The sequence below is a fragment of the Scleropages formosus genome, chromosome 9, assembly GCF_900964775.1.
Source record: "Scleropages formosus chromosome 9, fSclFor1.1, whole genome shotgun sequence".
In the NCBI taxonomy this organism is placed as follows: domain Eukaryota; kingdom Metazoa; phylum Chordata; class Actinopteri; order Osteoglossiformes; family Osteoglossidae; genus Scleropages; species Scleropages formosus.
The window spans coordinates 3,787,358-3,803,211 of NC_041814.1; the positions used below are offsets into that span (position 1 = coordinate 3,787,358).

A 15,854-nucleotide genomic window follows, 5' to 3' on the forward strand; every position below is an offset into this window, starting at 1 on the left:
CCGGGACCTGTAGTTCCAAAACCGTCCTGTCCATTATCATTTCAAATAAATAAAGATGAGAGGAAAACTACAATTCCTACCATTCCGGTGGAGCACTTCCTGTCACTCACGCGGCTGGACTGCTTTATCACGACGGGTTTGGAGTTAGCGGTTCTCAGGTACCTCCTTAAAATATTTGTTTTACACGTAAGTTGCATGTTTAATTACTACACTCTTGTTAGCAGCCTTAAATATTTAACACTACGGTTTTCAAATTTTGAAGTTATTTTTTTTTCCCAGCACTAGTGTGGCTGTCTCAGCAAGTTAGTTTTGCGATATCTGATGATGGTCAGTCCGAGTCGTTTGAGAAACAGTAACTTACTCATGCTAGAGAGACACTACGATGGGTCACTCATCCATACATCAGTGAAACACTCTCTGTGTCACTCACACACTACATGATAAATAAATGCAAATACACGACCGTGAGATGGGTGCAGGACAGTCAATACAGAACAGAACCGCGTAGACACAGGACATGGGGATGATGGGCTGTGTAAGCTGTAAACTGTTGTGTAGTAGCAATAGTGTTAAGTAGCAGTAAAAATGAGTTCCAAAAGTGTCTGATGCCACTTTGCCTTTGTAAAGCACAAGCGGGTGTGCAGTGCTATGGAGTCGTACTGGGTTAGCTGTTTGACTTTGCCAGGTGTGAGCGTTGGGAGGCAGCAGGTGTTGTCTGTTGATGAGTAATCTGACTGCCTCAGGGAAGAAACTGTTGCAGAGTTTGCTGGTGGTGGCACGGATGCTCCTGTACTTTCTGCCAGATGGCAAGAGGTTGAAGAGTCAATGAGAGGGGTCATCTGCAATACTAGTGGTGGCTTTGTGGATGCAGCAGTTGTATGAGGTGTTGATGGTGGGTGAAAAGACTCCAATGATCTTTTCAGCTGTTCTCTCAATTTTTAAATGTATATACATATATAGTGTACATTACAGATATATATCACACGTTTTGTCATTCTGACATGTTCTTTAAACAAGTTATTCCACTCTTTTACTTCTCAGTTACTTTACATTTCATAAGTAGTTGGCTGTAGCCTTTTTAATTATTACGAAGTATTAAAAATGATTAAACATAAAAAGCATGTATCCAAGAGAGACATTAAGCGGTTCTGAGTGAGAGGGGGAGGTGATTCAATCACATTGGAGGCAGAACCGAAAAACTTTGTGCTTTTGATTTTGGATCTCTTGTACATGAGACCATCAAGCAGACAGAGATGAAAGAGCGTAACAGTCTGGTTGGGATGTAGTGAGTGATCAGGTCTTGTAGACATTGGGGAGCAGATCATTCAATGGTTTTGTAGGTCATAACCATAGTTTTGCAGCATTATTCTGTATTAACTGGAGAGGTTTGATAGCAGAATCCAGATGGTCAAACAGGAGAGTGTTGCAGTAGTCCAGGCAGGATATCACCATGACCTGGACCAGGAGCTTTGTATAGTTTGTTGTGAGGTAAGGGTGGATCCTGCAATCCTGTATACAGTGTATTTGCAGGACCAAATTGTAGCTTCAGTATGTTGGAAAGAAGAGAGACTTGAGTCAATCATTACTCCCAGGCTCTTAGCCAATGAAGAGGTGAAGTGAGTGAGTTGTCTAGTTTAATAGGAGGATGGACCAGCTGGGAGGTGAAGGATCTCTGTTTTGGAAAGATTGAGTTGTAGGTGGTGATCAGACATCCAGGTAGAGATGTCTAAGAGGCAGGCAGTGATGCACAAGAAAATATCTGAAGTTCCTGGAAAGGAGAAGAAGGTAATGAATGACCTTTTTCCAGAGCCCATGGGGCTGTGGAGCTGCTGGAATTCTGCTTGTAGAGTGTATCCCTTTAGGTGAAATGTAGCCCTAATAGGGTGCAGATTAATATATTGTTGTGCACAAATCTCATTTCATTGTTAAAGCAGTTGTGCTGTGTCCATGGTATAGTGCTGTAGCAGGTAGAGCTGGTGCCTTAGAACATCTGGGCTGTGTGTTTGAGGATGGGTTAGAATCATGGTCAGTGGAGTTTGCATGTTCTCCCCATGTTCATGTTGGGGTTTTTTTGTGTGCTCTGTCCTTCACCCACAGTCTAAAGATGCGTTCAAGTGAATTAATGACTCCAAATTGATAGCAGTGGCAGTATGTGTTTAAATGTCCTCTGTGAAATGGTGTGGTTCCATGGGTATCCTGTCTTATGCCCTATGTTTGGATGTTATGGATAGGCTCCAGACCACTATGACCTAGCACTGGACAAGTAGTTATTGATGATGAATTGATAAATTAACCTAGTACTGTGATATTATCAAAAGAATACCTGTCTGAATGTCTCTCAGAAAACATTACTTTTAAATCACAAGTAGTGACTTGGCACAGCACTTATATAATGTGTTGCTTTAGAAGGTAGCAGCATATATCTATATATTTGGAAAAGATGGGTTATATATACTTTGAATAAGATAGGTTTATCTCCCTATATAAGGCTATATTTCCTTTTTTGCACTTAGATTTTTGATTACATAAATGCACACAGTTATGTTCAATGTCTTGACATTTTCATTCCTGCTGAACTAGTCCATAACCTTATTCTTTTATTGTGCTTTCTGCCACTTTAAAATGAATGGTTAAATATGCATATATAATGTACAGTTGACCCTCCCACATCGCAGCTTTGATTTTTTGCGGGTTGGCAACAAACAATTAATTAATTAATTAATTTTTGGGAGCTTTGTAGTCTTGTGCGGGAAACCGCGAAGCCATATGTAGATGATGCACGTAGCAGACGACAAGTAAAGAAAACGTAAAAAAGTTTAGTAAGTATAATGTATTTTATTGTTTAATACCTCAAATATACACTTTCATGTTAAATTTTGTAAAAAGTTCGACTTTGCGAAAAAAAAAAAAACTGTGGATATCTGTGCTTCAGAACACCAAAATGGTCTCAGTGACACGTGTACAACATCTCCTCCCACGTAATGATCTTGTGTCCCGCGTTTATCTCATAAACTTTGTGTGTTGTATGTAATCGTGGCTCCAAAACGTAAAGGTCCGAGTTTGAAAAAGCCCTGAAAACTGTCAAACCAGAGAAAGTAACCTCTTGCTGCGAGGATGTTTGGCCAGAATGTCCGGAGGCTCTAGAAAACGCTCCAGAGCAAGTGAACTTAATGCTTTTGAAAAACATTGTGGAGATGGCAAAGAAAGTGGGTGAGTAAGGGTTTGAGGATATGAATGAAGGGGAAGTTGAAGAGTTGCTTGAAACCAACGTCAAACAATTAGCAGATTGGCATCTTATGGAGCTGACTGCTCCCAAAGCAGAAGCTGTAAGAGATGAAGAAGAAGACAAAGAAGAAACAGTGACAGAAGATAATTTTACGTTGGATGAGATTGCAGCTGCTCTGCGTAAGGTTAGGTCTGGATGAAACATTTTTATGACATCGACCCATCTATGACACGTGCGTTGAAAGTAGGAGAAGCAGTAGAACAGGCACTATCTTCATATACTACCATATTTAAAGAAATAGAGGCAAAAAAGCCAAACCGAAATCACAGTGTATTTTTCGAAGGTAAAACCCCGTAGCTCTGCCTCCCCCCACCCTTTCCACCTCTGCTACCACTGAAGAACCAAGACCAGCCCTCCCCACAGGACCAACACCTACCCCTCCTCATCCTCCTTGGCCTACCAAACATGTACGAGAGGACGATGACAAAGACCGTAATGATTCAAGACCTTTTCTTCAGTAAGTCATTATAATGCTGTACAATTGACAAACATTAGTGTAGTGTAATGTACATAGTAATTTAGTTATTAATCATTAGTGTTATAATACGTTTTTTGTGTGTTTCCGTATTAGTGTGTGTGTGTCTCATAACTGTACGGCAAGAACTGTGTGTGAGAGAGATGTAAGTTTTTCGTCAAATTCATCATCAGTCATCATGTTCATCCTATGTAGGCCTAATTTTAGTTCAAGATTACTGTACAGAAAAGTCTTCAATAGCAGAGTTATTTCAGCCATATACATTAATGGTGAGTACCCATACAACATTTTTTTTATTTATTATTATTATTATTATTATTATTATTATTATTATTATTATTAAGGTAGGCTAGGCTATAGGTATGTCTTGATGTAGGCTGGTGTAGGTACAGTATTGTAGATTAATTACAGGTATTCTTGTCACACCCCCCTCGGCGCATCAAGGAGCACCTGCGGTGGATCAGGGGACGGACACATAAAAGGGAGGTGCAGAACACGCACAGACGCGGAACCTTGTTCAGCGTTATTCCTCATTTGCGTACCTTGCTTTTGCTATCCTGATTTCCCTGATTCCTATCTCCACGACTTCCTGGCTTACCACGACTCCTTGCCTATTTACCGGATTACAACTCTCGGATTCTCCTTTTGGATTTTCTTCACACATCGTTGACCCTTTGCCTGTTTTTCGACCATGTTTTCTGGATTGCTCCATGAAAGATCTTTCGGTGCTCCGTGCTTGGGTCTGGCGCTTCCATCCCAGGGAAACTCCGTGACAATTCTGACGTAAATTGTATTTTTAATGTTTGTTGTAAAATTCTTTCTCTTTTTTTCTCATTTTTACTTCACACTGACCTTTATATGACCAAATACCCATCCCAAATAGCTTTAAAAACGTCCTAAAACTAGTCAAATCTCAATTCTCGCCTAGGGGAGCCGAAAATTTCCCGCTGTTTTTCCCACATCGTGAGTGTTAGGCTAAGCCCATAACCTCCGCGATGTGGGAGGGTCAACTGTATATACATATCATATGTATAACATATATAATACATTTAATATGTATTTGCAGTTATAAGAAGTACCTAAAGAACATACTGAAGATAATAAAATGACAGGTGAGTCTAAACATGACTAAATATTAAATGTTTTGTATTTTTATACAAGGACAATACAATATACAGTACATTGTGGGGGGGGAAGTGCAATGAAGTGTCTGTTTCTGTTTTTTTAATATCCAATCTAGAATAGAACTGCTTAACCAAAAACCGTAGTGCTTGAAAGTTTGTGAACCCTATAGATCATGTTCCTCAACAAATAAACAAGTATAATGTTTTTGTCTCACTTGTTTATTTGGGTTCTCTTTATCTAGTTTTAGGTCTTACCTGAGAATCTGATCACATTTTAGGTCATATTTATGCAGAAAGAAAGAAAATTCTAAAGGGCTCACAAACTTTCAAGCATCAGTATACATCACTGTTACTAAAAAAGTGTTTTATAGGAGATGTTGTATTACTAACAGGTTCTTTTTGTTTCCCTACTGAATTGTCCATTTGTGTGTTCCCTCTGTCCCTTCTTCAACACATGTCAGAGCGGGTGAACAACTTCCCTCCGTTGCCTAGTGTTATACCCATCAAGCCCTGCTTCTACCAAAATTTTGAGGAGGAGATCCCACCGCAGTACCGGCAGCTTGTCCGCAGAGCCTACAATCTCTGGATGTGTGAGTAGAGATCAGTTAATTAAAACTTGCTGCTCAGGTGCAGGTGTATCCAGTCCAACTTTAGTTTGGCCTTGTCCAACCTGGTAGGAAATATTCATGCTCTGAGATCAGCTTCCTTTAGTCTGTTCAAACAAGATTAGACCTGTTCCTGTTTAGTTGTATATCTGGTACTGGTGTAGTCCAAGTTCTGGTCAGTCTAACCATCTAAACATAAGGCCTGAAACATGATCGATGCTGCAATTAATTATGAAAAATTATTCATGATAGGTGCTGAATTCTGAGTTACAGGAACTGCAGCCAATGATAAGAAGGGTCGCTCTTACAATTAAATTTACATTTATTAATTTAGCAGATGCTTTTCTCCAAAACGATGTACATCTCATAGAAAATACAATGTGTGCATTACATTAGCAGAGAGACATAGATGCAGACATGTGTTTAAGTGCAGATAATTTGTTTCTGTACACCATACGAACCAATGTTCATCACGAGTAGTTACATAACACTATCCAGATATCCATGATTCCAAATCACCTTCACTCAGTTTTTTTTTTTCTGATGTATATAACATTTATGGTATATTACAGGAGTAGCTTTGTAAAGGTTTATCTGGGCATGATCTTAAAGTTATAGTGCATGAACATTTACACCTTACATGAACTTAAAATCATGGGCAAAGTGATTCTAGAAGAGATGAGTTTTAAGAGCCTTTTAAAATGTGGACAGAGATTCAGCAGTTCCGAGTGAGAGGGGGAGGTCACTCCACCACAACGGAGCCAGAACCGAGAACCTCTGTGCTTTACCTTTTGTGCTTGGGATCCACCAAGCTGGCAGATGTGGAAGAGCAAAGCAGCCTGGTTGAAGTGTAGCGGCCAATCAAGTCCTGTAGGCCATAACCAGGGTCACTGGCATTGAGGATGAATTCGACAACAATAACCCCTAAGTACAAGACGACTAATCTACTGCCCATTGATGATGCCAAACTGCCTGATGTTCTGAACCAGTACTTTTCCCGCTTCGACACTCGGAGCAGAGGGTCTTTTTCACCTATCAACCCACCTGCAGGAGAGTCGATACTGGTTCTACACCAGGTGAGGACCACCCTGAAGAAAGTTAACGCAGGCAAGGGGGCAGGCTCAGATGGAGTGCCCGGCTGGGTACCGAAGGCATGTGCTGACCAACTTACAAAAATATTTACTAAGATATTCAGCCTCTCATTACAACCAGCTGCAGTTCCAACATGTCTTTAATCCTCTACCATTATCCCAGTGCCCAAAAAACCAGCTGTGAAGGGCCTGAATGACTATCACGCAGTGACCTTAACACCCCTAGTCATGAAGTGCTTTGAGAAGCTTGTGCTTTCACACATCAGAACCATTATCCCACCTGATCTGGGTAAGCACCAGTTTGCCATCACAACAGCTCTCCACACCGCTCTGACACACTTAGAAGAACCAAATAGCTATGTGAAGATGCTATTTGTAGACTTTAGCTCTGCATTTAACACTGTTGTCCCTCACAAACCAGTCAGCAAAGTGAACAACATGGGCCTAGGTCCTTCTCTGTGTTCATGGGTCATGGACTTCTTCACAAACTGACCACAGCAGGTCAAAATTGGTAACCACATCTCCTCCACCATCATTCTAAGGGCTGTGTGCTGAGCCCCATGCTCTTTACACTCCTCACTAACAGGCTGCAAGCCCCTCCACACCTCCAACTCCATAATGAAATTTGCAGACGACAGCACGATAGTTGGGCTGATTTCAGATAATGAGGAAACGGTCTACAGGCTTGAGGTGGAACATCTAGCTGAGAGGTGTAAGGACAACAACCTGGTCCTTAACACTTCTAAGACAAAGGAGATGATTTTGGACTTCAGGAGAACAATGGCGATAGGACCCCCCCACCCCGCCAAACACTCAAGGAGGAGCAATGAAAAGCCTAAAGTTCCCTGGAGTCCATGTGTCAAAACAGCTGACATGGACCTGCAACACTTCACATCTGGTCACAAAGGCCCAACAAAGCTTCTTCTTTTTCAGGAAGCTGAAACAAGTCCAGCTCCCACAGAAAATCCTGCTACAGGACCGCCACTGAGAGCATTCTGACCAACTGTGTTGTGTGGTATGCCAGCTGTACAACTGCTGAGCGGAAAGATCTGCATGGTGTAGTGACGGCGGCCCAGCCCATTGTCAGGATGGGGCTCCCCAACTTGGACAAAATCTATGCTAGCTGACTGAGAAAGAAGGCTGGCAGTATTATCAAGGACACCACACACCCCGGTCACTCTCTGTTTGACCCTCTGCCATCTGGCAAACACTTCAGTCTGCTGGTGTGGGCTTTTATTGTCCTGAAGAACAGCTTCTTTCCCAGAGCTGTGGCCACTATCATACCCTCCTTGGCCAACCAGAGGAAGCTGATCACAAAGCCAGCTGCTGATTCCTTTACTCCCCCCCAAATTTTATTTTATTTTATTTTATTTTATTTATTTACTTATTTGTTTGTAACCAATGTCCTTTCTGCTCCTTTTCTTCTGAGGGTTGCCATACAGAATTTCATTTCATTGTATTGTATACAGTGACAAAGTATCATATCTTATTTAAAATTTGATCAAGGCAGCTATAGAAAGCCAATGCAGAGAAACAAGTAGGGGAGATGCATGGGAATGCTTCAGCAAGTCCAACACAACTCGGGCAGCAGCATTCTGTATCAGCTGTAGAGGTTTGATGGCATTAGCAGGAAGGCCAGTCAGGAGAGAATTGCAGTAGTCCAGACGGGATGTCGCCATGGCCTGGACAAGTAGTTGTGCAGAGTCTGTTGTGAGGTAAGGACGGATCCTGCGGATGTTATGCAGGATGTATCTGCATGTCCGAGTTGTGGCTCCGATGTATTGAGAGAAAGAAAGACTTGAGTCAATCATCACTCCTACTCAGGAGGTAGGCAAAATGAGTGACTTGCCCAGTTTGGGCAACACATCATAGCAGGAAGACAGGCCAGCTGGGAGGTGGAGGATCTCTGTTTTGGAGAGGTTGAGTTGTAGGTGGTGATCAGACATCTGTGCAGATCCTGTGCGGAAATGTCTGATGCTCCAGGTGGAAATGAGAGGAAGAGCTCGGTATCATCAGCGTAGCAGTGGTATTTGAATCCATTGGAGGCAATGACCAGGCTGAGGGAGGAGGTGTAGATCGAGAAGAGCAGAGGACCCAGTGCCAAGCCCTGCAGGACACCGGTTGAGAGAGGCAGAGGAGAAGAACGGGAGCTCCACCACACTACTTGATAGGATCTGTCAGATGGGTAGGACTCAAACCATCTTAGTGCCACTCCATTGATCCCAAGCTGACTAAGAGAGGAGAGTGGAAACCGGTGGTTGACAGCGTTGAATGCTGCAGACAGATCGAGGAGGATGAGGACCGAGGAAAGTAAAGCAGCTCTAGCCGACTGGAGGGCATCAGACACTGCCAGGAGCGCCGTCTCCGTGGAGTGACCAACTTTGAAACCAGGCTGATATCCATCAAGGAGCTGGTTTCAGATGAGGAATTCGGATAGTAGATCACAGGCCACTTGTTCTAGAGTTTTAGACAGAAAAGAGAGGAGGGAGAGTGGCCTGTAGTTTTGAACTGAGTTAGGATCCAGAGGTGAAATGAGGGCGGTTTTGAGGCAGATGGGAAGGAGCCAGAGGAGAGCGAGGAGTTGATGATAGTCTGTAGGAGTGTCGATGGGATCGGATCTAGTGAGCAGGTGGTGGCTCTGTGTGATATTGGGAGGTCGGAGATTTAACTTTGGAAGTGACTTGAATTCGGAAAGTGTGACTTTTGCATGGAAGTCCAGCGCGAACAGGGCAGGGTGATGCTAAGAACTTGTCTGTAATTGCATTGACTTTGTCTCTGAAAAACAAAGCAAAGTCACCAGCAGTGAGAGAAGAAGGAGAAGGGGGTGGTGGAGAACACAGTGGGGATGAGAAGGTGACAGTCTGAATTTTTAAAAAAAAAAAAGTTGAGGACTGTGTTTTGTTGTCGGAGAAGGTTGTTTTAACAGAGGAGACAGCAGAGTGAAAAATAGCAAATAGTTGCTTGTAGACCTCCAGGTCCATGCAAGTTTTGGATTTTGCCATTGTTGCTCTGTAGCTGGAGTTTGGTCCTGATAGCACGTAGTGCATCAGTCAGCCATGGGGTGGCACTGGGTTGTGCTGGTCTGGAAGTTAGTGGACAGAGAGTTAAGAGAGGAAGATAAGGCAGAGAGGAAAACATTAATGGCATTGTCTGTTGATCTGAGAATTGTGCAGCAGAAAGAAGAGTGGACAGCATGGCAGAGGTAAGGCAGGAAGGCGAGAGATATCTCATGTTACGGCATAAGGTGACAATGGGTGCAGAAGAAGGAGAGGCATTAGTGGTGAGGCATGGTTGGAAAGAGATGAAATGATCAGAGACATGCAGCGACATAACAGAGGGTAGGATAGCCACAGTTATGAGAGTTAATGCCTCTATTGTCAGCATGGACAGCTTTCAGTATTCAGCCTTCTTCACTATGAAGAGGATGACAGATGTTCTACATTTAGCGTAACTGTGTCAGTTATGTAAATTTTTAAAACGCATTCAGCTATCCAAATAATTGGGTACTAATTGGGTACTTCTGGCTGCTACATGCTACATGAATGACAGCGTGTCTGTTCTGCAGTGTGCTCAGCCATGCTGTGTGTGTGAGCTACTAACGATTTACCCATTTATACAGCTGGATAATTTTTACTGTATTTTAATGGCGCCAAGGAAAGCCAATACAGTTCAGTGTTAATAGTTTGTATTAGTGTTTATTCATGTACGTAGTCTTGTGCCCTGTTCTGATTGGTTGTTGTATTGCTTATGCTCAGTTTGCCACGGAGGGAATTCTGGGGAGTTCAAGGGGTGACCTCCTAACCGTTGTGCAGGGTAGGGGGGCTTAAAGTGACCCGGGGTAACTCTCCAGCATTCGAAAACTTCTTAATACTGTCTGGAGTGTCTTAAGAAATGTACATGGGCAACGACATGTACACGGGCAATAAAGAGCATGTTCCTATTACCCTGACTTCTGAGCCTGTTTCTGGTAGTTCTTTGGGGGGAACGCTACAGTATCAGTTCAGGGTAGGTACCTTGATCAAGGGTACAAGAGCAGGAGGTGGGGTTTTAATGTGTCCTTTGAGTCCAAAAGCAGCAGATGTAACCACTATGCTACCTACTGCTACGCGGGGTGTGAACCTCACGTGAAAACTGTATGTCTCCCCTCTGCAGTGTACTCAGCCACGCTGTGTGTGAACGTAATTTCCTGTATAGCCTGGTGGGCAGGCGGTGGTGATGGTGTGAACTTTGGCTTCTCACTGCTCTGGTTGCTGATCTTCAGCCCTTGCAGTTACACTTGCTGGTTTAGACCTCTCTACAAGGGTTTCCGGTAAGTTCCAAAATGAAAAGCAGGACAACATGGATGTGCGTGGTCATGGGTAAAGCTGACTTCTTATTACTCTCCTTCTTCCAGGGCAGACAGTTCCTTCAACTTCATGCTGTTTTTCTTCGTGTTCTTCTGTCAGTGTGTTTTCGTGATTATCCAAGCTGTTGGCATCTCTGGCTGGGGAGCTTGGTGAGTGTGTGCTGTCATGTTTTTTAGCACTGTTTGTGAAAGACTCTGTTGACATCAGCATTTTTCACTATGAATCCTGTCTGTGCCTAGTGGTTGGCTCGCCACCGTGATGTTTTTCAGTAAGAATGTGGCCTCTGCTGTGGTGATGCTCTTCTCCGCCGTGCAGTTTACCATAGTGGCGGTGCTTATGGTGGTGCTTCTCGTCAAGGTGAGAATTGTGAAACTGTATACAGGCAGTCCCCGAATTACGAACGAGTTCCTTGTCTTCAGTCTGTCTTTAATTCCAATTTTGACGTAAATCGGAACAATTAGGTATGGTGGGTATCTAATGTCAGTTTATCAAATGTTTGACTTTGTATGTCCTGTACCTTTCTATGCATAAAAATACATTAAAGAAACACTTCCGGATACACTAAAACATCTTTAATATAACAATACAGTAATAATAATACAATGTAATAATGTGATGTTTATTATTATTATTATTATTTATTATTATTATTAATAATAATAATAATAATAATAATAATAATAATACACACACTGACTGAAACTGTTTGTCCCGAGCGGGGTCACGGCGAGCCGGCGCCTAACCTGGCAACACAGCGCAAGGCTGCAGGGGGAGGGGACACACCCACGATGGGACGCCAGTCTGTCGGAAGGCACCCCAAGCGGGACTCGAACCTCAGACCCACCAGAGAGCAGGCACAGGCCAAACCCGCTGTGCCACCGCGCCCCCATAATAATAATAATAATAATAATAATAATTAATAATACATTTTATTGTTATTAACTACAGTATTTTTAGTAGAGAAATACATAGAAAGAGGTAATAAATGTTACTACTGTTATGATGAATAGAGGACATGGAGGAGACTGGACCCAAGTGCAGGATCGTTTATTCAAATTAAAAGACTAGATGGGGTCGAGGGACAAGGCGGACAGTCGTTATCAAAGAGACGTGGAACGGGAAACCATTAGGGACAGGACTTGAAAGAATAAGGTTTGAGAAGGCAACTGGAAAGAACTGTCTTTTGTAGCCAAGTGCTCTCTCAGAGAGAGGAAGAGGAATAGTGTGTGTGTGCATGCACGCAAAACATTAAAGAAACTCTGTTTGCTTTTCCATTCCGTTGTTCACTGGCGTTTCACCTTTCGCTTTTTTATTTCCTCTTTAGTTTCAATCGTGGTCGTTTCTCTTTCTTGGGTGCATCACCATCACTTGCATCATATTTACACTTTGGTGCCATGATTGGGAGGGTAAAAACAAAAAAATTAAAGCCAAATACTGTAACACACGAGACACTGTTAACAAGAAAAGAAAGTCTGTCCTACCTCACGCTCACATCCCCTGCCTACGAGCTGACAAACTGCTGTAGTCGCGCAATGTTTTCATGCGCGTTGCAAGGCCCGCCCGTTTGTTATTTCGAATCATTGTATGTATAATAACTTGAATTTTTAATATAACAGGGTTAATTAGGGGTGACAGAAGAAATCTATTTCCGGTCATTAAGGGGGTGGTTCGTAAGTACAGGCTATACGTAACTCTAATCTAATCTTACCATATGGAATATAAAAAGTAAATATCACCACGAGGTTAGAAAAAAAACATGCACAAACACAGCCCTCTTCTCTAGCATATTGGACATATTAAGCACTTTTACAAAGAAATGCGCAAAGGCCTTATTGTGTCTGTGGATGACCCACATGTCCTTGAGTAGCAGCAGTGAACCATGTGTCCTCTCCAGGTGCACCAATTTTATCGTGGTGGCGGGGGCAGCTTTCAGCGTGCACAGGAAGAGTGGAGCAGCGGCGCCTGGAAGAGTGCTCCTGTCCGTGATGCAGGCTTTAATGCTATCGCCAGCAGCGGCTCTAATCTCCCCCATTACCCAGCTGCTGTACCGAGCTACCCTGACAACAGCAGCTGGTGATGCCACAGCCAACCACTTGGTGCAGACAGAGAGCAAATCCTCTCTTTTGCATACAAGGAGCTGAAGCGTGGATAGCTGTCTGACAGCACAGAGAAACAATGTCACCACACAAAGTTGTTTGTCATGAAGTTAAGATCGGATAAACAAAGAAAAGTCATGCACTAAAAAAACACTACCAGAAGAGTTACTGTGCATTTTATTGTCACCAACTGCAGTTCTGGCTAGTTTTAATGGAAATGAAATGGACCACAGACACAATGCAGTGACTGCAGTGTCATATTCAAATACTTTCTTTTTTGTTACTGTAGAATCTATGTTCCTTTTTAGGACCTTACTGGAGTCTTAGTCAAGCACATAATTTTTCAAGAGCTTTGCTGTTCATTGGAAATTCAGCATGATATTCTTAGATTTAAGTGACAGAATAGTTTTATTTGATATTATATTACAGGTGTTTGAAGAGCTCTATTGCTCTGTTTTTTCCATGGAGAATGCTGGAAAAATTCCATGCCATTTTCCACAAATGAGACCCATAGTAGCGTACACTTGCATTTCACAGTCTGCAGAGTGAAAACAACAGTATCATGTGGTCTGTTTACTTAACACAATACACTTCAGAGATTTTCTTTGACAAAAAAACTGGTAAATATTTATTTACTGGTGAATGAATATTTATAGCACAGGTGATTCATGAGAGTGCCTGATTAACACATATAGAGTGAAGTATGCCTTTTATCCTCTTTCTCAGCTCTGCTTGTAAGTGCACTTATTTTTTGTTATTTTGCAAAATACTCTTTACAAAATACTTTTTTAGAGACTTCTTACTAACCACTGGAGACATGATGTGCTGATGTTAAAGTAATGCAAGATTCTCTGTGGCAGAATGTAGTTTTTTTTTATGAAGAACCCCTGACTGCTGCACATTGCCGGAGCACAATCTTAATCTATAATTTGACGTTTCTTGATATGAAGCAAGGTTCCTTCTTTTTGTACATTCCCATTACTACACGGTAAGAGGCAGATGCTGGTGACTATAACAGTGATTTGAAGCTCTTCAGCACTGGAATGGTCTTACATTTCTTTCCCTCAGAATCATTACAGATGATGGCTTCTCTACTGAACTTTTAACACGGTGACCCTGCTTGCCTCTCTTGCCTTATCCTAGGGCCAAAACAGTCTCTGTCAGCATCATCATTCCAGCTCAGCTTATCTTAGCATTCTCTCAGTTGGACAATCATGTTTACAACCTGGGTGGTGGAATTCAGCCACTCAAAATATGTGACTAGAAGTTTACTGTCATTAAGCTTTTTTCCTCAAAGTGTGTCTCTCCATCTCTAAGGGTGGGTATGCTTCTATTTTTTTAATTTTTGAAGTGCCCTTTAAGTGTATTAGTTAGGAACCTTTTGTTTAGACATTCCATTGATGAATTTTTAATGTTCAATTTTTAACTGACATTTTGTAAAAAGGACATTTCAGGAGTAAAGTATTAAACCAAACCCCTGGCTGTGCCTGGCTATAATATGTAACATGTATAAATCCTTATTAACTTTCACTATTCTGAATGGACTCTTCTCTGCAACACCACTTCTGCTCCACCTCTCTTTTGTCCAAAAGTATTGAAAGGGAGGCAGGGTTCAGGGTCCTCAGCAACCTTGCTCAGCAGCAAGTGTGACCCCTTCATCAAGCTCTATGAGGAACATTATACTAAGTCTTTGCCTGAATGCATGAGCACAACTTAATACTTCTAACTCCTGAATGTGCTCTATTGATAAATATATCTAAATGATGCCTAATGTTATGTCTTCTGACAAAATAAACAAATTCGTAAGCTTTTAAAATATATTGTGTGTGAAAGCTTTCTGAATTTTTTGTAATGAAGAATAAATATGTGTATCTTTATGGCTGCCATTTTCCCTGACTCATCTATCTCAATAAAAACTTCTAACTTGTACTCCATGAATGTTTTTTCCTTAAGTCAAGACATGGGTTCCTGTTGTGGTATATTTGACTTGGTAGGATGGAGACCCATACAGGTCTCCTTTGATAGGATAACTATACAGGCAGAAAGCATCAGAAATGACTGAGGTATCTCTTATTACATTCCTTGCCAGAAGTATAGACAAACAGTGTATTTACAAAGAACTGCTGAAATTAGGTTCTGTGAAACATTTTTAACATCAATTCTGGTGAGAAAAAGGAAGTATCCATCCAGTGTCAAAACCTACTTGTCCAATAAAGCTCCCTGTGGTCCAGAGCCTATTCTAGATGCACTGGCTATGAGGCAGAGCACACCATGGAAGCCAGTCCATCACAGGTCATTCACTCACACATCCACAAACAAAAGGGGGTTTAGAGTCACCCATTCGCCTAAAACACATGTCTTTGGACTGTGGAGCGAAACTGGAGCACCTGGAAGAAACCCATGAAAAACAACAGGAAGAACATGCAAACTCCACACAGACTGAGTCAGGCTTTAAGCTGAAAATTTGCTACAGCCCAGGAGCTGTGAACCACCAGCACCCCGTGCTGCACCACCATATCTCCTTTAAAAAAGCACGGAGACTGGTAACAGTCCCCATCAAAAATCCATTATTACTAGTAAAGCCAAAAGAGTCACCCTTCAGCAACGCTCTGCAATAGCGTGGAGACTCTCCTCATGTGACTATTCATTGATCTGCGTTTGAGTACAGCTCCACCTTCAAACCATGAGCAAGACTGAAAGTAATTAAAAGCATAGAGAAGATGAGGCCAACAATTTCATTTGTGGAATGGAGCTTCACAGTATGAGTCTACAGCACATGACTGGAGCTGGGAGATGTGCAGTTGGACATGGATACCATGAACCCAGAACAG

The 15,854-nt window shown here is 42.2% G+C and overlaps 1 protein-coding gene across 4 annotated transcripts; it reads left to right on the forward strand.

The window, feature by feature from the left end:
- Positions 1–87: 87 nt before the first annotated feature.
- On the forward strand, positions 88–14,936 carry scamp4 (secretory carrier membrane protein 4). 4 transcript variants are annotated; one of them, XM_018728320.2, is made up of 7 exons: positions 88–158; positions 4,828–4,873; positions 5,347–5,475; positions 10,734–10,890; positions 10,975–11,076; positions 11,167–11,284; positions 12,822–14,936. In XM_018728320.2, the coding sequence occupies exons 2-7, from the start codon at positions 4,867–4,869 to the stop codon at positions 13,002–13,004; spliced, it is 696 nt and encodes a 231-aa protein (XP_018583836.1). In that variant the 5' UTR covers positions 88–158; positions 4,828–4,866; the 3' UTR covers positions 13,005–14,936. The 4 variants fall into 4 exon arrangements, with proteins under 4 accessions (XP_018583836.1, XP_018583835.1, XP_018583838.1 ...); XM_018728319.2 differs by having other exon boundaries at positions 108–186; XM_018728322.2 differs by lacking the exon at positions 11,167–11,284 and having other exon boundaries at positions 108–186.
- Positions 14,937–15,854: the final 918 nt, after the last annotated feature.

Coding starts and splice junctions, on each gene's coding strand:
- scamp4 (XM_018728320.2), top strand. Junction 10,891..10,974: donor CCTCTCTACAAGGGTTTCCG/GTAAGTTCCAAA, acceptor TCCTTCTTCCAG/GGCAGACAGTTCCTTCAACT. Junction 11,285..12,821: donor TGGTGGTGCTTCTCGTCAAG/GTGAGAATTGTG, acceptor TGTCCTCTCCAG/GTGCACCAATTTTATCGTGG.